The sequence below is a fragment of the Pseudorasbora parva genome, chromosome 6 (genome assembly GCF_024679245.1).
Source record: "Pseudorasbora parva isolate DD20220531a chromosome 6, ASM2467924v1, whole genome shotgun sequence".
Lineage (NCBI taxonomy): Eukaryota > Metazoa > Chordata > Actinopteri > Cypriniformes > Gobionidae > Pseudorasbora > Pseudorasbora parva.
The window spans coordinates 45,983,355-46,004,661 of NC_090177.1; the positions used below are offsets into that span (position 1 = coordinate 45,983,355).

At 42.4% G+C, this 21,307-nt stretch overlaps 1 protein-coding gene across 1 annotated transcript; it reads right to left on the reverse strand.

The window, feature by feature from the left end:
- Positions 1-17,261: 17,261 nt before the first annotated feature.
- On the reverse strand, positions 17,262-20,786 carry LOC137079446 (serine/threonine-protein kinase pim-2-like). The gene is made up of 5 exons (XM_067447403.1): positions 20,744-20,786; positions 20,264-20,642; positions 19,946-20,122; positions 17,557-17,645; positions 17,262-17,444 (listed from the first exon to the last, which is right to left on the reverse strand). Exons 1-5 carry the CDS (start codon positions 20,759-20,761, stop codon positions 17,433-17,435), a joined length of 675 nt encoding a protein of 224 aa, XP_067303504.1. The 5' UTR covers positions 20,762-20,786; the 3' UTR covers positions 17,262-17,432.
- Positions 20,787-21,307: the final 521 nt, after the last annotated feature.

Consider the following 21,307-nt stretch of genomic DNA (forward strand, 5'->3'; position numbering starts at 1 on the left):
GCAGAGCGATGACATCTCAGATCATTACCTAATATCATGTATACTTAATTTACCTAAGGCTGCAAAGCCATCCCCTCGCTTCAAATATGGCAGGACGATAACCGCTGCGACTAAAGATTGCTTTGTACATAATCTTCCTCATCAGTTCCATCTCCTCAGCATTACAGATAGCCAAGAGGAACTTGATGCTGCAACAGAAACTATTGACTCTCTCTTTACTAGCACTTTAGACATAGTTGCTCCCCGGCGCTTAAAGAAGATTAAAGCAAATAATCCAACGCCGTGGTACAACGAGCACACTCAGGCCCTTAAAACAGCAGCCAGAAAAATGGAGCGCAGCTGGAAGAAAACAAAACTGGAGGTTTTTCGCAATTTGTGGAAAGAGAGCATGATTGCATACAGAAAGGCCATAAAAACTGCTAGATCTGCTTATTTCTCAACTCTTTTAGAAGAAAACAAACACAACCCTAAGTATTTATTCGATACAGTGGCTAAATTATCAAAAAATAAAGCTTCAGCTTCTGATGTTTGTAAACAACACAGCAGTAATGACTTTATGAACTTCTTTACTAGTAAGATTGATAATATTAGGAATAAAATTATAACCATGCAGCCGTCTATTACAGTATCACTTCAGACAGAGCACTGCAGGGTCACTGAGGAAAAATTACACTCATTCACTACTATAGGAGGAGAAGAATTGGCTAAACTTGTAAAATCATCAAAATCAACAACATGTATGCTTGACCCTATACCGACTAGGCTATTAAAAGAGATACTTCCAGAGGTCATAGATCCTCTGCTTATTATTATTAATTCATCTTTGACATTAGGATATGTACCGAAAACTTTTAAGTTGGCTATAATTAAACCACTTATTAAAAAAACGCAACTTGATCCTAAAGAATTAGTCAATTACAGGCCAATCTCGAATCTACCGTTTCTATCAAAAATACTAGAAAAGGCTGTGTCTTCACAATTATGTTCCTTTTTAGAAAGAAATGGTATATGTGAGGATTTCCAGTCAGGATTTAGACCGTATCATAGTACTGAGATTGCTCTAATTAGAGTTACAAATGATTTACTCTTATCATCTGATCGTGGTTGTATCTCTCTATTAGTGTTACTCGATCTTAGCGCTGCATTTGATACTATCGATCACAATATTCTTCTGAATAGAATCGAAAATTATGTTGGCATTAGTGGAACTGCTTTGGCATGGTTTAAATCATACTTATCTGACCGTTATCAGTTTGTAGCTGTAAATGAAGAGATGTCACACCGATCACAAGTTCAGTATGGAGTACCGCAAGGCTCAGTGTTAGGACCGTTGCTCTTCACCCTGTATCTGCTCCACTGGGAGATATCATTAGGAAGCATGGCGTTAGTTTTCATTGTTATGCTGACGATACTCAGCTCTATATTTCCTCACGCCCTGACGAAACCTACCAATTCAGAAGATTAACGGAATGCAGAGCTGATATAAAAAATTGGATGAATAGTAATTTCCTGCAACTTAATTCAGATAAAACTGAATTTTTAATTATTGGACAGAAAAGCTCCACAAGTAGTAACCGAGAATACTGTCTAACACTTGATGACTGCTCTGTCAAGCCCTCGTCGTCAGTGAGGAACCTGGGTGTGCTCTTTGATACCAATCTTTCATTTGAAAGCCATGTTTCTAGCATCTGTAAAACCGCATTCTACCATCTTAAAAATATATCTAAATTACGGCACATGCTTTCAATGCAAAATGCTGAACAGTTAGTACATGCGTTCATGAGCTCAAGGCTAGATTATTGTAATGCTCTACTGGGTGGTTGCCCTGCTCGCTTAATAAACAAACTCCAGCTGGTCCAAAACGCAGCAGCTCGAGTTCTTACTAGAACCAGGAAGTATGATCATATTAGTCCAGTTCTGCCAACACTGCACGGCTCCCTATTAAACATTGCATACATTTTTAAAATCTTGCTTATTACTTACAAAGCACTAAATAGTTTAGCTCCCCGGTACTTAAGTGAGCTCTTAACGCATTATATTCCATCATGTCTATTGCGGTCTCAAAACTCTGGCCAGTTGATCATACCTAGAATATCTAAATCAACTGCAGGCGGTCGATCCTTTTCCTATTTAGCTCCTAAACTGTGGAATAGTCTTCCTAGCATTGTTCGGGAAGCAGACACACTCTGTCAGTTTAAATCTAGACTAAAAACACATCTCTTTACTATGGCATACACATAGAACATTTTTAACTTTTTATTATTCAATTCAATTGACTGATTGCTAGGCTGCATTAACTAGGTCAGCCGGAACCGGGAACACTTCCCATAACACCTGATGTACTCGTTACATCATAAAAAGAGTGGCATCTACGCTAATGTTGTCTCTCTGTTTATCCCGAGGTTTATCCCGGATCTGGGCCCTGTCCAGATCGGATGGTGGACCTGCCTGGACATGACCAGCTCATCCTGGAGTGTCTGCTGAGCCGTGTCAAATGGTGTCTCCTCCGAATTTGCCTCACTGGCACGACATGCTCAAAATCCGTCTTCGGCGCAATAATTCCGATCTTTCATGTATTCATACTCTTGTGTAATCGACGCACCATCCCATCATTTATTTCCAAATAAATCTGTCTCTTCCGTTATACCCTGAAATTTTGAATATTCCAATCTAATATGTTTTCTGACCTGTAAGGTTGCCAGAATAATAATCTTACACGGTGTGTTAATAGGCCAGAGGAGAACTGGCACCCCGACCGAGTCTGGTTTCTCCCAAGGTTTATTTTTCTCCATCACGCCCTGATGGAGTTTTGGTTCCTTGCCACTGTCGCCTTTGGCTTGGCTTGCTCAGTTGGGGACACTAAAAATATGATTAAAGTTATTCAACTTATTATACAAATAAAATGTATGAATTAGGTCTTATTTAATTCTATAAACTTAAATACTGATCTGCCAACATTGTTGCTATATGATAAATTAAAATAAGCTGATAACATCACTGTTTTCTGCAGTACGACTGTACAGCCAAATCTAATTTTGTCGCAATATTATCCTGTTTGACACTGTGAAGCTGCTTTGACACAATCGTGATTGTAAAAGCGCTATATAAATAAAGTTGATTGATTGATTGATTTGGTTTTTCAGCACGACCTGGCACCTGCTCACAGTGCCAAAACCACTGGTAAATGGTTTACTGACCATGGTATTACTGTGCTCAATTGGCCTGCCAACTCTCCTGACCTGAACCCCATAGAGAATCTGTGGGATATTGTGAAGAGAAAGTTGAGAGACTCAAGACCCAACACTCTGGATGAGCTTAAGGTCGCTATCGAAGCATCCTGGGCCTCCAGAACACCTCAGCAGTGCCACAGGCTGATCACCTCCATGCCACGCCGCACTGAAGCAGTCATTTCTGCAAAAGGATTCCCCACCAAGTATTGAGTGCAGAACTGAACATAATTATTTGAAGGTTGACTTTTTTGTATTAAAAACACTTTTCTTTTATTGGTCGGATGAAATATGCAAATTTTTTGAGATTTGGGGTTTTCATTAGCTGTATGCCAAAATCATCAGTATTAAAACAATAAAAGACATGAAATATTTCAGTTGGTGTGCAATGAATCTAAAATATATGAAAGTTAAATTTTTATCATTACATTATGGAAAATAATGAACTTATATCACATCTGCTAATTTTTTGAGAAGGACCTGTATTGCACAGGTGGCTACCTTCACTTGTTTCGACCTTGACTTGTTCACTTGTATCACCAGACCAAGCTCAATTTAAAATTAAACATTGGTCTGGGGAGTCTGCTCTGTATTTTCTACTGCACAAGAGGCGTGATCAACGAGCATTATTCTAATGACTCTATGCAATTGGATAGTCCTTCAACCAATCCGACCACAAGAGGCGTGATCAACAGGCAACGACCCATCGTTTCTCTATCTGTCATCGTGTTAAACCCGCCAATAGTGTGCCAAGTGGATAAGCCAGTCTGTGATTGGTTCCCGCAAAAGTATAACAGAAGCAGTAGAAATGAATGTACAGGTTTGCAGACATGAGTTGCAGGTTGAAATCAAATCGCCGGCAGATCAGGGTTTACCCAGTCTAAACCCTCACGGTACCACGCTTGAATTCTTGATGGAAAAAAACGAATCCATTCACAAATGTTTGTAGAAGCGTCTGCATGCCTGTGTGCTTGATTTTATACATATGTGGCCATGGAAGTGATCAGAACAACTGAATTACAGACTGATCTCATGAAATTGCATATGTATAACACGCCAATTCGTATACCATTTTGGCGCGCTATCAAGGCGCATAATCGCTTTTTAGCGTGTTTATCAACGCCATTTCTCTTCCCCTGCGCCTAAACCTATCACAAGAAACATTCTGCATTTTTACATTTTCAAAAAAACATAATTTAGTAGGTTTATCAATCCATTTACCTTGTGGACACACACACACGCACATATTCAGACACATTTTGAACAGGTAACTCAAACTCTTCCCTAAATCTACCCATTTGTGTATTATAAAAACAGGAAATAACAGGCAGATACGCCTGCAGGCACAATTTATTCAGAAAGTACAAATATCCCAAATGTTCCGAGGCCAAATGATTGATTTGTGGGAAGATAATCCCCAAAAGCGGTCAGAAGAACGTCGAGTCCATCCGCCAAAGATTAATAATACATTTCAAATATTGCCACAGGAAGAAACGTCAGGTCAGCTCTGACAGCATTGGGTGTCGTATGTCTCATGACCAATTGCGTCATTACGTCAGCTTTGATTGTAAAAATGCCATTGGCTCTCGTGTGTCTCAATCAGCTCCCTGGTTCAGTAGTCAGGGCACTGATCAGGACATAAGTCAATGGGCTGACTCCCTGATCAGTGCCCTGAAGGCTGAACTAGGGAGCTGATTGAGACGCACCCATTGGCTCTCGTGTGTCTCGTGACCAATCGTGTCCTTCTAAAGAGACTCGTCGTTGTGTGTTATTTCATTTAAATGAGAAATATGAAAGAGTGCGTGTGTTCTGTTCACAAAGGGTCGCGATCATTTCAACGGCTAAAACATTAAGGGGTTAGTTCACTTAAAAATGAAATTGATGTCATTAACTCCTCTCCCTAATGTCGTTCCTCACCCGTAAGACCTCCGTTCATCTTTGGAACAGTTTAAGATATTTTATATTTAGTCCCAGAGCATATGCAGTCTATGCACACCTTACTGTCCATGTCCAGAAAGCTAATAAAGTTTATTTAGTTTGTTTATAAACTATTTATAAAGTATAAAACTTATTTATAAAGTTTGTTTTCAAACCTCAAATAAAGATTCAAACGGCCATGAATCAGTGAATCGATCAATGATTCGGATCGCCAATGACAGACTCTTCTGACAGACTCTTGCAAGATGGCGCCGCCGTGTTCGGTCGCCGTTCAGGTCGCTCCTCTGAGACTTTGCTTTTATTTATTATTCTACACTCTTTTGTTCTCGATTTTTACTAATCTATCATCAGCCTTGGTCTGCTATGATAGCAAAACACTTTTGGATATAGGTTATCGCTACACTGACCTGGTTCAAGACGCTTTCATCAATCCTCTGTGGCCACCTGAGATTCTTCGGAACGCCGAGTTGAACAAAGGCCACCCGACTCGTAGGCGAAGATTCAAAAAACACCGCGGAAAACGCGCTGGGATCCGCAACAGACTGAGGAAGAGAGCATTCAGTCCTCCTCTCCCGAGCATTCTGCTCGCAAATGTCCAATCCTTGGAGAATAAGATGGACGATCTTAGAGCCAGGATAAGTTTTCAACGGGACATGAGAGACTGCAACATCTATTGTTTGTCCGAAACATGGCTCACGCCCGCGGTCCCGGACACAGCTGTGACGCCGTCTGAGAACTTCTCTGTTTTCCGGATGGACAGAACAGCCGAGGCTGGTAAAACCAAAGGTTTTAAGGGCGTTTTCACACCTGAAAGTCCGCACCAAGGTCCGAACCAAAGTTTGTGTTTGGACATTTGGTTCTATTTGGTTTGCTTTCACATTGCATTTATGTTAGCGCACCAAAGAACTTTACATGACGCACTGGCGCCCTGTCGTCATCATCTATGTGGGCTGCATCTTAACATTGATTGGTTTGTTAGCGGACGTGCGTCTGACGTCAGTGTGTTGTCAATTCAGCGGCTAGCTTTGACAAGAATGAATGAACAGACGCATCGTTGCCAATACTGTTAATATTATGGCATTACTATCTGTAGCACCAACTATACTCGAGGCAAATTCACCAAATGAACGTCCTCGTTGTGCAAACATTTTATCGGCGCAGACAGGAAAGGAGGAGCTCCTAGAAGATAGGCTTTTTAACCAAACAATGTATTTTATTTTATAGCCTAGTTATGTTTAAATATTATAATGTTATTTTTAAATTTCATCTAGGCTATATTGATTATGAAACGTGCACAGATGTGCAAAGACATCGAGTCAGAAATAATTTTGACCACTTCATTAGATTTGTTTTGTAGAAAGCTTTATTTTGTATCTTAATTTTAATAAATGTTTCATCATTTGCCTGAATTTAATAAATAAGCTTAAATAAATAATATAGCAGACATCCCGTGACGGAGTGATCATTTGTGTTGCACATGAACTGGAGCGGTCTCATAACTAAACTGAAACTCATAGTCAAGCAGAGCACGCTGTTCACGCGAGCTGACATGAGTACACAAGCGGTTCTGGTTAAAATGCTGCGCGATCACTGCTGCTTACATGTGCTGTGAGTTTAATCTGTGTTTTTTCACTAATCCTACACCAGAACTTCCTGTAAATGGTCTGAAAGTCCGAACTATACAGAAAATGCTTTCACACAAGAAACGAACCGAACCTTTGTTCAGTTTGGTCCGGACCGAGACTACCTCTTGACGTCGGACCAAATTTCGTCTGTTTGGTCCGGACCATGGTCCGAGGGAGGTTTCACACCTGTAATTTTGGTTCGTACCAAACTGAAAAGTCCGAAAATCCGGACCAAACAAGGTAGGTGTGAAAGCACCCTAAAACTCCACCGCGGAGTGTGTTTCATGATAAACAAGAAATGGTGCGATCCCAGAAACATCTCCATCCTTTCGCGATCCTGCTCGCCTCACCTGGAACATTTATCAATCATTTGCCGCCCATTCTATCTGCCTAGGGAGTTTTCTTCGGTCGTCGCCACTGTGGTTTATATTCCACCACAGGCAGACAATGGACTGGCTTTATCTGGCCTCCATGATGCCATCAGCGGCTCCACAAACAGCCACCCCGATGCGGCTTTCGTCGTCGTGGGTGATTTTAACAAAGCCAACCTTAAGAAAGTATTGCCTAACTTTTACCAACATGTCTCCTGTCCCACACGAGGAGCAAACACGCTGGATCACTGCTATTCTCTGTTTAAGAATGCCTACAAGGCTCGCTCAAAACCAGCCTTTGGTAAATCGGACCATGCCGCCATTTTCCTTACACCTGAGTACAAACAAAGGCTCGTTCAGGAACCCCCGGTGAGGCGGGAAGTTAAACGCTGGTCGCCTCATTCAGAGATCACGCTACAGGCAGCTCTTGATGACGTTGACTGGGACATGTTCCGGTCGAGTTCATCCGACGTCAGCGAGTTCACTGATGTGGTGCTCTGCTTCATCAACACACTGACAGAGCAAGCCACACAAACAATAACTATAACGTCCTTCTCTAATCAGAAACCGTGGGTGGACAGTTCAATCCGCGCTGCAGTGAACGCCCGCACTGCCGCATACAACGCCGGTCTACTAACAGGGAATATGAGTGATTATAAATCATCCTGTTATGCTCTCCGATGGCCGTTAAAGCCGCAAAGCTCCGTTATAGGGATCGCGTGGAGTCTTATTTCCAACTCAACGACTCCCGGCGGATGTGGCAGGGACTGAGGACCATCTGTGCTTTTGGAACGAAATCCTCTGCAGAAGTGAGAGCTGATCCGTTGCTTGTGAACGAGTTAAACTCTTTCTACGCTCGCTTTGATGGCAATCGTGGCAGCGCGACACCGCCGAGTGACACGTCAGACAGAATCACTCAGAGCTGCAACAATCACGTGATCTCTGTCTCGGAGGATGAAGTTCGTAGGACACTCAAACGTGTGGATGTTAGGAAAGCTGCTGGTCCGGATGGCGTTTCAGGTCGTGTCCTGCGGTCCTGTGCTGATCAGTTCGCTGGACTCCTCACATCCATCTTCAATGAGTCCCTTGCTATCTGTGGTCCCAACCTCATTCAAAAAATCCACCATCATCCCTGTCCCTAAGAACAGTAAACCCTCTTGCCTAAATGACTATCGCCCAGTGGCTCTCACGTCTTTAGTCATGAAGGTCTTTGAGAGACTCATCAAAAACAACATTTGCTCCTCCATCCCTGACACCTTAGACCCTCTTCAGTTCGCCTATCGTCCCAATAGATCGACTGAAGATGCCATCTCTCACGTCCTCCACTCCTCCCTCACACACATCGACAGCAAGAATGGGAACTATGTAAGACTGCTATTTATTGACTATAGTTCAGCCTTTAACACCATAGTTCCCATTAAGCTAACTAACAAACTCCTGGATCTCGGACTGAACTCTTCTCTCTGTCACTGGATTGAAGATTTCTTCATTGGCAGACCTCAGGTGGTGAGAGTAGGACAGTTCACCTCCACCTCCATCACCGTGAGTGTGGGAGCTCCACAGGGCTGTGTCCTCAGTCCCCTGCTCTACTCTCTCTACACGCATGACTGTTTGTCCACACACAGCTCCACCTCTGTCATCAAGTTTGCGGATGATACTGTTGTCCTGGGCCTCATTTCCAACAACAATGAGACCGCATACTTGGACGAGGTGGAGCAACTGACATCATGGTGCCAAGACAACTGTCTCCTTCTGAATGTGAACAAGACCAAAGAACTGATTGTGGACTTCAGGAAGAGACAGCAACGGTCATATTCCCCTCTCATGATCAGCGGGACACCAGTAGAGAGAGTGAGCAGCTTCAAATACCTGGGTGTGAACATCTCCGAGGACCTGACCTGGACTGCACATATCCAGTCTCAGGTGAAAAAGGCCAGGCAAAGACTGTACCACCTGCGCCAGCTGAGGAAATTCCGGGTCTCACCAGCTATCCTGAAAACTTTCTATTCAGGGGCGATAGAAAGTTTACTGACTCAGTGCATCACAGCGTGGTATGGTAACAGCACCAGTCACGACTGCAAAGCCCTGCAAAGAGTGGTGCGCTTGTCCGAGCCCATCTCAGGGTCAGCTCTCCCGTCTCTGCAGGACATCTACATCAAACGATGCAGAGGTAGAGCTACAAAAATCATCAAGGACATTAATCACCCGGCCAACCCCCACTTCACCCGGCTGCCTTCTGGTAAGCGCTTCCGTAGCCTGATGGCCAAAACTGAGAGACTCAGGAGGAGTTTCTTACCACAGGCCATCAGACTCCTGAACGCTGTCACTTAACTACATGTGACTTCACCTCACTCAGTATTAACAAACTCACACACTGATATTGCACTGCACTTTATTCTTGTGTTCCATGTAACTACTCATTATAATGCTGTTTGCACATTACACTCCTGCACTTCTGTTATCCACGTATTTATTTTTATAGTCTCCAGTTTACTTTTTCTCACTTATTTTATTCCACATCTCTTATTTCTTTTACTTGATTTATTCATAATTCTACATATGTATATATATAGCACCTTATCCTATTCCTATTTTATCCTATTCCTATTTTATAATTTATTGTGCTCTTTTTGTTAATTGTTATTTGCTGTCCATGGAGCGGACCTGTTTACATTTCACTGCCGGTTGTATTCTGTATAACTGTGTATGTGACAAATAAAACTCTTGAACTTGAACAATGTCACATGATTTCAGCAGTTTGGCACGCGATCCAAACTGCTGAAATCACGTGACATTGGCGATCCGAATCATTAATTGATTCACTGATTCATGGCCGTTTGAATCTTTATTTGAGGTTTGAAAACAAACGCGGAAGAGAAGACAATGCTGAATAAAGTCGTAGTTTTTGTTATTTTTTGACCAAAATGTATTTTCGATGCTTCAAGAGACTCTAATTAACCCACTGATGTCTCATATGGACTACTTTGATGATGTTTTAAAGTCTACATAGTCTACATAGACTGCATATGCTCTGGGACTAAATATAAAATATCTTAAACTGTGTTCTGAAGATGAACAGAGGTCTTACGGGTGAGGAACGACCAGTGGTGGAGGAAGTACTGAATCTCAGTACTTAAGTAAAAGTACAAGTAACCAGAGCCATATTTACTTAAGTAAAAGTAGAAGTACTACAACGACAATCCTACTTAAGTAAAAGTAAAAAAGTACTTGATTTTAAATGTACTTTTAGGGTTAGGGTTAGGGTTAGTACTGTAAAAGTACTTGTATAACAATTTATTCTCTTAATGTCTATATTCTAATAATTAAAAAGAAGAAAACAGTATGGGCTGTGGTCTTTTAATTAAGTTAGTTTTGGGTTAATGTAGGCTAATTGTGCGTATCATCTGTTGCCCAGTTTACATTCTGACTCACAATATCAGGGCGATCTGCAGAGTTAAATATCAATATTCAGAAGTAACATTTTCATCAGCTTTGATGTATTTACATCTTCATATTTATGAGGATTAATCTTAAATATAGGATATGCTTCAGCTTTCCTTTTATATTCTTAAATTTGATCAATAAATTAAATTAGAATAATGCTAGCCTATATGGTTGTTAAATTAAATAATTTAGACTGACAAATTACAACTGCATTAAATAATGTTATGAGATTGTTTTAACTAGGCCTATACATTTTTAATACAATAAGAAACGTTGGAAATAATCTTTAAACATGAAACTAAACTACCAGTAGGTGGCAGCAGGTCTTAATGAGTGAGTCATTGAGTCGGTTCTTCAAACGGCTGATTCGTTCATGAATGAGGCAGTCGTTTACTAACAGGTCATTGAATCTTTGATTCAACCGATTCATTCGAACGCTGAATCATTCATTACACTATTGCTGTGAGATGCGCTGTGGTTCTGATTTGGAAATATGATCTGATCTTGGAAATATTTTTGCTGCTGTAATAGAACGAAAGCAGTTTATATTGCATCTAAAATGTAAGTGACTAATTTTAATTAATTGTTTATGGAACTGTCATGAAATCAGTGTCACATTTTCAGTCGTGACGGTATTCAGGAAAACAGCACTCTTGGTCGTGTCTTGTGATGTTTTTTAACTGTATTATACGTTATCAAATATAAAAACCTTCACATTTTGAATATTTACTGCAGTATGTTACTGAGATTCTCTGTACGAGCGGCGTTGGTTTGTTTCCATTTCTCCTCGAGAGGCTGCGCGATTGTCAACAGTGCAACCGTCAGTTCATACGTTAGCCTATTACCGGTATTATCCATTAATTATCCGAACAAACCTTAATCTCGAGCCCTGAAACTGATCAGAAAATGTAACGAAATGCTGTAGAAATGAAGTGGAGTAGAAAGTAAAATATTTGCTGCAAAATGTAACGAAGTAAAAGTAAAAAGTATGCACTATTGATTCTACTTAAGTAAAGTACAGATACGTGAAAAATGTACTTAAGTAAAGTAACGAATTATTTGTACTTCGTTACATTCCACCACTGGGAGCGACATTAGGGTCAGTCATTAATGATATCAATTAAATTTTTAAGTGAACTAACCCTTTAAAGCTACACTGTGTGATATTTTTCCCCATCTAGTGGTGAAAAGGTATATGACCATCCAGTGAATAATAGTTTCTGTTCCTCTTAATTTCGATTTCGTTTCAACTCCTACAGTGGCCGATTTAGTCGTGGCTTCCAGTTCGACCTCTTCGGTGAGTGTTGCTTCAAGTGATGAGGTTACTTTTGAAAACTATTATAATTTGCAGTTATTTAATTTACCAAATGATCTATGACCAAATTAATCTATGTAAAATGAATAATAGTTTGACGTTTTCGATATTTCTTTTACCAGTTCATTGCTAACATCAGCTATCAGGTTCCCAGACGAATGCAAGCTAATCTTAGTAAAGTAACTTTTATCAGTGCTATCGTTATTCTGTATAAACGACATCACTAGCGTAAGGCAAACAAATTATAATGCAATTAAAATATTAATCTCATGTTATCCGTCATAGAACATGGATTTATGTTATAAGGTAATCAATACTTTTTCATCATTGACGCCAGGAAAACTATCCTAGATGTCGTTCTAGTGTCATGCACAGCACACCATGATATAATTAGCCTGTGGCAGGGGAGGCGTGGTTTTGCGGGATCGGCAGAGGGAGAGAGAATGCGGAGCCGAGCGGGGCGTAAGTGGGTCAAGTGCAAATGAATAACACCTGTGTCTCATTGCAGTAATTGGCGTGGAGAGACGGCTTAAAAGCCACGGCAGAGAGAGACGAGAGAGAGAGAGAATTGGACTGGGACTGTGCGTGGCTGCTGTCTGAACTGGAAAGAACAGATCTGTTGCTGAGAGAAAAGAGAAAGAGCTTTGAGTGTTTTGAGCATAACGCCCACGTGCGTACTTTGTGTTTGATACTGAGTAATACAATTGCAAGTCCCAGTCACGCCGACCCCGCCTTCTTCCTTCCACCCACGAACCTAACCACACTGGTGCCGAAACCTGGGAGGAAGAAGTGTGCACGCCGCCATGGAAACTCCGTCACACCACCCACTTGCGGACCTGGTGCAATCGCTCGCGGGCCTCCACCAGGAAACCCACCAGGATCTGCGGGCCGTCAGGGAGGAGCAGCAAAAGAGGTTCGAGGCGCTCCTCCAGGCCCGCGAGCTGTTCCGGAGCTGGATGGACCGGGAGGTTCAGGCCAGTCCCAGACCCGCCAGCGACTCGGCCGCCACCATCGCGCTCTTGAAGATGGGACCGATGGACGACCCGGAGGTGTTCATCGACCTCTTCGAGAGGTCCGCCGCCGCTCGGGACTGGCCCAAGGATGACTGGCCAATGCGGCTCCTGCCCCTACTATCTGGAGAAGCGCAGGTAGCCGCCCACCAACTGCCAGTCAAGAACCTCCTGGTCTACGACGACCTCAAGCGCGCCATTCTGCAGCGGGTCGGCCGGACACCGGAACAGCACCCCCAGCGGTTCCGGACTCTGGCGCTTGAAGAGTCCGGCCGGCCCTTCATCTTCGCGCACCAGCTCCGGGACTCGTGCCGCAAGTGGCTGATGGCCGGAGAATGCGACGTCGATCGTGTGGTGCTGGAGCAGTTCGTCCCGCGCAGTGGGTCCAGTGCCACCGCCCGGCATCGCTGGACCAGGCCATCCAGTTGGCGGAGGACCAGATGGTGGCGTGCAACGGGGTCGGCGAGCCCTTGCCAGTGGCTTCTCTCTCTCTCTTCTCCCCCCCCCCCTTGATACTCACAGGTATCTGGTACAGGCCAGCTTGATCGGGGCGGCTTGTGGCGCGTCGGGGACCCGGGACACTTCATTGATCGGTGCCCTTTGATGGACGTGGGGACGCTGGTCCGGGTCCCCGACGCGCCACAAGCCGCCCCCGATCAAGCTGGCCTGTACCAGATACCTGTGAGTATCAAGGGGGGTACCCATCAGGCTTTGGTGGATTCGGGGAGTAACCAAACCTCCATCCATCAAAGTCTGATTCCACCTAGGGCATTGGGTAACAGCCGCATGGTTAAGGTGAGGTGTGTGCACGGGGAAGTGGTGAACTATCCGTTGGTGCCCGTGGATATCCAATTTAGGGGACAAACGCATAGTGTTGAGGTTGCAGTTAACCCGCGCCTCCGGCATCCAATAATTCTGGGGACGAATTGGCCAGCGTTTAACAAATTATTAGGGCACTTATGTGTGGATGCCTCTTGGGGGAAGAACGGAAGTGGGAGGATAGCGGTTGCGCAGGCGGGATTCGGGACCGCCGGGGGCAGTTCCGGGGGAACAGAGCGCAATGGGACCGCCCATCTTCTCAGAGCGCGATGACTTTCCCTTGGAACAGAGAGATAATTTTACTTGACTGACAGACAAGAGCCGGATTAAAACAAAAAATAACTAGCGAATCACCAAAATGCAAGAATGTTTGTGCATTAATTTAGTGTAAGTAGCGATCAATAGTGGACAATATATAATGAACTGATGATAATAAGGTCGCGCTGTTGACGCTCGTGCAGCCTCTCGAGGAGAAATCACAACACTAGAGCGTTTTCCTGAATACCATCACGACTGAAAATGACACTGATTTCATATGACAGCTCCATAAACAACTAATTAACATTCACTTTACGTCACTTACATTTTAGATGCAATATTTAGTGTTGTTGTTCTATTTCAGCAGTTAAAATCGTTCACAGCAGACCCGTAACACGTCTCACTCACAGCAAGTGTGAACGATTCAGTGTTTGAATGAATCGTTTGAATGAACGACTCAGTGACTCACTCATTAAGATGGTCACATGCACATACTTTCCAACATTTCTTTTTGTCACTTGTAATGAAGCTGGATTATTAGTGAAATTATTAATATCACAGAATGGTAATTATGGACTTTAGCCTGGATTGATGGTTCTTAATATCGCAATATATATCGTTGGGGGGAAAAATATCGCAATGTAATTTTTTTCCAATATCGTACACCCCTATTGGGAACTGGTTTCTCCAAGATTTATTTTTCTCCATCATTCCCTGATGAGTTTTGGTTCCTTTGGTCGCCTTTGGCTTGGCTTGCTCAGTTGGGGGCACTAAAGTTATGATCCAAGTTATTCAACTAAATATACAAATAAAATTAATTAGGTCTTATTTAATTCTATAAACTATAATACTGATCTGCCAACATTTGGTATATTAAAATAAGCTGATAACGTCACTGTTTACTCCAGAACGACTGTACAGCTAAATAAAATTGTAGCAATATTATCCTGTTTGACACTGTAAAGCTGCTTTGAAGCAATCGTCATTGTAAAAGCGCGATATAAATAAAGTTGATTGATTGATTGATTGGAACACCTGAATTAAATTTGGAGGGGTGTTCCAATTAATTTGGCAATATAGTATAGAGAAAAACATAACATGCATAACACAAATTACTGGTCATCCGTTCATCAACACAAGCCAAACTAGAGCGTTGGGAACTGTAGAATGAAGAGCTATTAGTAGAAAAGAGTTCATTATAAAGAGCATATTATGAGATATATTAAGCTTCTGAAAAATGCCCAACACTAACACGCAGACCACTTCTCAAGATCAGGTACGCCAATATTATTTATACAAAATATTCTTTATTGAACAATAATATTTCATGAACAATTAACAGGCATTATACAAATAATAAGAAATTTGTACAATAGCAAACAGACATTCAGTCAAAAGTTGAATAAAAATAAGTTATCAAAATTAACTTTGCCCTCAATCATTGATCGGACTACACCATCTACATTGCATTTACATGTGTGGTCACCAAAAACTGCTAGATGCAAATGTTACTGCCTCAAAACGAGGAGCCAGGGGCTACCAGGGCTACAAAGTTGCTTAAAGTTGAAGACCCCTGTGAATGAACGTGTAGATAAATAGTGTAGGAGCTCGACTTGCGTGAAGAAATTCATCATAAATGTGCATTAAAACAGTTTTTTAAGTGACGCAACGGCCGGTAAACATCGTCTCTTCGTAATGGAGTCAGACAGTGAAGAGGTTGCAGTTGGGATAAATGTCAACTCTTAAGGCCTTTGCACACTGAGTCCGTAATTCGCATGCGAAATTAACGCATGTCAAAAAATAAATTCGACCTCACGTTATGTCAATCACACTTGCACAGCTGCCTCCGAAACTTTCGTCCATCAAAAGGGACAGGACGATTTTCTGCGTTTTCGCATTCGTAAAAACGCATTTTGAGAGATGTTTTGACAACTCAGAGCCACCATACATATTATTCTAGCAAAAATACCACAACTATTATTATATCCGCTATAATTATAGCACATCAAGTCTGTGTGTGTGTGTGTGTGTGCGATCGGATCCATAGACATACTGCCAGGTGTTCAGGATCAATTGATTCATGGAAATTAGTGGTCTTCTTTTTAATACGTGGCTCTAGTATCGCTAGCAAAGCATCAAACTGAGCCACTGAAACTTTGGATCGGTCGGTCTGGATCCCGCTTGATAAGGAGGGGAAACTCTCCTCTCTACGCGATCGCAGGAGTGGATGAACAATATCCGCATCGGACTCAGTGTGCAAGGTCTCTGTGCGTGACACGTTTTTCGGATCACGAATATGAAAAAACGCATCGCGAAAATATCGGCCTCAGTGTGCAAAGACTGCAGAAAAAAGAGAATCGGTTGAGAATTGGGCAGGTGTCTTGGTGAGTGACCGTAGGGTATAGCTAATTGTGGCTAACGCTGTCTCCATGTTTATCACATTGCAGTATCTTTATTAAATCATATTTAGCAATATTGTTGTCGACTTTGTTGTTTTTCAAGCATCCATGTACATTGCCACCATCTATGCCAGCAACATGTCTTAAAATAAATCATTTAGATCCCAGATTTTAAATGAATGTTGTAGGATGTATGCTAAACTTACATCTGTGACGGTCAGCTAGTCTGGATTAGGGAAAGAAATTCTGTGCATTTCTACACAACATAGTTTATTGTGAAATTTTGTAGAAATTGCTAGCTGATGTTTAATCAGTAACTGCTTTAAACCTAGGTGTCCGCATGTTCTGCTTCTGCAAATGTCAAGCGTTTGGGCCGTATATCTGAACAACATAACCGGACAGCTGGAAGGCCGAGCTTAGTCGGCTGTTCTACTACTCACCTCTTAGGATTTCCGACGGACATAATCAAATGAGCTCACATGTACTGTGGAGTGCGTGTATGAAAGCAGTTAGTCTTTCGGCTAGGACGGGAATATGCTGTTCATACAGTCATTGTAACAAGGATCTTTTATTGATTCACCATTGTGACAACTCAAACCTACTATAACTATAATAACGATAACAACAATCTCTATTTTCTGTTTCCACCTCTCAGACTCCGTAAACCCACACTGAGAGCCAGGGCTGCAGCAGCGCCTGTTTGCCTGTCGTTACGTCATATGACGCGTTCTCTAGGAAAAGGCCGGTTTTTGGAGCGTAGCTTAGAACAGGCACTTTTTTTTTTCTTAATTTCTGCCCGTGGGTGTTGTAAAATAAATTTACATTTTTTATACGATATTGTGTATAAATTGAAAGATGGCCTTTAAGCCTTTTGGGAGCACTCAGCCTGCTAGATGCTAAGCTGAGTGAAGAAGCAGACAAAGACAGGAAATGTGACATCCAGAGCGGGTTTTACAGGAACTTCAGGGGCGACCAAAAGAGAGGAATTCTGACATGATATGCAGCTCTGACAATCCTCTTCATGTCTTATTCTGTGTCCTGAAAAACACACACTACAAGGTTATAGTCTACATACATTACAATTATAATCTTTCAAATGAAAAGTGAATATATCTTTCAAATAATTTGTAGCTGATCTTAAACGCAGTACCTTAAACCACTCATGTTGAAGGATTTCCCTCAAATCAATCCGTTGTCTTGGGCTTTCCTGCAGGAGGGATCGAATCAGGTGGCAGCATTCTGTGCAGAACGATGGAAGAGATTCGGATTATTACCGGAAACTTTACACCTGCTTTATTTGTATTAAGCAGTAAGATAAACTATTATGTTATTATATTTCAGCATAAACACACATCGTCAGACAAGTCATGAATAGGGTTGGGCATCGAGAGCCGGTTCTAACTTGGTTTTGGTTTCCATAGTGCCCCCCTGATTTCCGGAAGTGCTTGCCGGCTAAAGTGGCGCTCTAAAGTGTGGCTTTATTTCACTTTAAGGGTGCGTTCACACTTGTGTCATGTTTGGTGCGATTAATTGTTTAGTGCGGTTCATTTGAACATATGTGAACGCTGCCATCCGAACCCTGGTGCGCACCAAACAAGCGGACCGAGACCGCTAAAAAGATGAGTCTCGGTCCGCTTCCAAACGAACTCTGGTGCGGTTCGATTGATATATGAACGCAACACGGACCAAAGACATGTAAACAAACCAAAAACAGGACGTGATGTCACAAGATGAGACGCATAGTCAGCTGATTTGACGATGCAGAAAGATCGGTGTATCCGAAATGAGGAACGTTAACGTTAGAGGGCAGACGTGGAGCAACGAGGTTACCTGGTTCTTCTCATCAAAGGACCTGTGTTGCCCATTTGACGGCACAGACGACAGAACTGCACCGTCTCTTTTGCATTAGAGACGGCTGTCTCTTTTCTGCACAACGGAGGAAATCCTGCTGCTGTTTTGAATGTTTTATGAGCTCTTCTTGAGTTCTCAGCGGGTAAAAATAATGCCATATGTACACGCATTAAAGGATCGTGTGTAATCAGCACACAGCGTTGTTTTGAATGTTCGGTAAGCAGCTCCTACGTCATGTAAGCCAACCAATCAGGTTGTGAGCGTCTCCCTATGCCTTTGGTTTGGTAACTTTAAGGTCGCTGTTAAAAATGCAGTGTGAACGCTAAGCGGACCAGGACTATATGTTTAGTTTTTTTGTCCGGACCAAACTACTAGTGTGAACCGACCCTTAAAAAGCCTGGGTCGGCACAGTGCAACTAATGTTGTCAAATATATCCTTGTTTCGATGTGTAACGATACAGAAATATCTGAAAGGATATGATACTCAGTTTAGCTGCACTCTCCTCTCCGACCAGCAACGAGTTGACACGCACCGGCATATTCTCATTCAGCCCAGTTAACCCTCTGAGCACGGCGAACGCGCGCTCTAATGGATTTTTCCCCATGACAGCGTGTTAGTGTGTATGTGAGATCCGTCACATAATTCTACTAATCCCCGCGGATTTCACGCTCACATCTGAAGCACACACACATACTAGTAATAAAGCCGCCTCTGACATACAAGTGCAAACATTTGCTTTTTTCTCAGAGCTTGGTCAAATACACTCAAAAACTTTCTCAGTCCACATCTTGAAGAGTATTAACGTAGACAGTTCAGGAAGAAGGAGTAACAGGAACAGTGATTAGGATCCAAGTCTTAAAGGACAGCACTTATTTGTTATTCAAACTACAAATAGACTAATGATCACACTGCTCTGACTGATCAACTTGTGTAACTTTAATGGTTTCATCTGGAGGCGTTTTAATGTTTTACAATGAACGTTATCCAATGTTATTTTAAATTTAATTACTTTAAATGTCTTTTTTTCTTTCTTTATAAGTTTAAAAGTTTCTTACCTGAATGTTAGACATACCTGAAAAAATAAAGCAGTCTTATTTCATTTGTATATTTTATTCTATTGTATTTATTTGTGCTATTGTTTGTAATCTGTTAATTTGTTTTTATTTTATTACGGTTTCATCTTTTTAAATCGAAATCAAGCTCACACAGAACGCGTTTTTAAGGTTCGAAAGGCGCAGTGCACTCCCTGTTTGGTAAGCGTTTTTCATTCAGAAAAGAGAAGTGCGCTGCAGGTTTTTATGTTTCTAGGCAACCCCCGAATCACCTGTACTGTCAGTCAAATCAAAACGGTCAACACAACGAAAGGCCCGCCTCTCCATTCATTCGATTGGACAAAAGAAAATAAACGCGATGACATCGGGCGCTTTTCCGCTCAGAGTTGACTTTTTTTCAACTTCATGCGCTCGGAGCTCTCCTTCAAAAGCGCGAGGCGCAGCAAGCGGTTAAAACGCGAGGCGCCCAGGGCGCATAAGCAGCGCGCATAACTCTCTGCCAACCGAAATCCATTCAAAAAAGGCGCCTCTCGCTGCAAAAACGCGTTCTGTGTGATCGGGCCTTAGGTGTTACTTTTTCCTCAGTTTGTTTTGTATGATTTTGGTCTTCTTTGTTGTGATGTATGGCTTCTTACCGTTTGATAAGCCAGGCATAGACCAGGTGTTGTCATCAATCATTCGTCTGTCTCTGCGTTCTGGGAAGCGTCCACACACCAACAGGAATAAGAGCACTCCTAGAGACCACACAGTAGCTGGTTTCCCGTGATACTTTCCCTCTGTGCGGTACTCAGGTGGGCGGTAGTCTACAGTGCCTGTAGGAAAGAGATTTGTCTGAAGCTTGAAACACCAATGACTGATGTTATTTCATTTTAAACAATGCTGAGATGTTGTGTCACCAATTTAGCTTGTCACTAGAACTTAAGTCCCAAACTACAGGTCTGATTAATACATACCTCTGAATTTTTCATAGCCAGATTCCTGCAGGAGATCCCCACATCCAAAGTCAATCAGTTTGACCTCATATGTTTCTGTGTTGATCAGCAGGTTCTCCAACTTAATGTCCCGGTGAAAAACTCCACGGCGACAGCACACGTGAGCAGCCATTGTTGTCTGCGTCATGATAAACCGCGCCGTGTCCTCGTTGAGGGTGCCATCGTGAAAGTTGAGAAAATCCCACAGATCTTTGCAGGGTGAGGGACGCTCCAAGACCAGGATATACTGGTCAGGCTGGTCCTGCCAGTCCAGCAGCTCAATGATCTCTGGAACTTTGGGGCCATTATTAACGAGGATTAACAGGCCGACCTCTAATGGGAGCGGTGCGGGATGACCAGCCTGAAGGAAAGATCATTGTTATATGACGGTGTTATCGTTATGTCTACACATTTTAATTTGAAGACCGTGGGAAAACAGCGTAGCGAGTGTAGCATACTTACAATGTGGATGTATTTCATGTCCTTTGGCTTTCTGGCAATTTTCACTGCCACCTGATCAACCAAAAAAAGTGTCAAGTGCAGTAAATAGTATAAAATATACATTAAAAAGGACTTCAACTGGATATAGTGAGACAAAACTATTTGATTGCTAATAAGGAAATGACAATACCTGAAGGCCATCCTCCAAGCGTTTTCCCTCAAAAACAGAGCCGTATCCTCCCTCACCAAGCATCCTGCCGATTTCATACCGGCTCAAAATGTTGCCTGTTAAAAGAGGAATCGTTTTAGATGATTGGAGAGAAGTGAGTGTAATGTTTGAGGTTATGGCCATAAACTCACCCTCCGGTGTCCCGTCCACTCTGCTGTTGTTGTGACCTGGTGCTGGACTGACTGGAAGGGTTTCAACCTGCTGACCTGCAGGAGGAAGGACTTCAAGACCACTGGAGAGAGAGTCCTGAGGACCATGATGAGCACAGGCACTGTCCTGTAGAGAACTCTGATCTAAAGCGGGGAATATCAGACAAATAATAATTAAACACTGCATAGTTATATCATGGTGATTCT

Coding starts and splice junctions, on each gene's coding strand:
- LOC137079446 (XM_067447403.1), bottom strand. Junction 20,123..20,263: donor TGGCTATGAAAAATTCAGAG/GTATGTATTAAT, acceptor TCTTTCCTACAG/GCACTGTAGACTACCGCCCA. Junction 17,646..19,945: donor TATGCCTGGCTTATCAAACG/GTAAGAAGCCAT, acceptor CGTTCTGCACAG/AATGCTGCCACCTGATTCGA.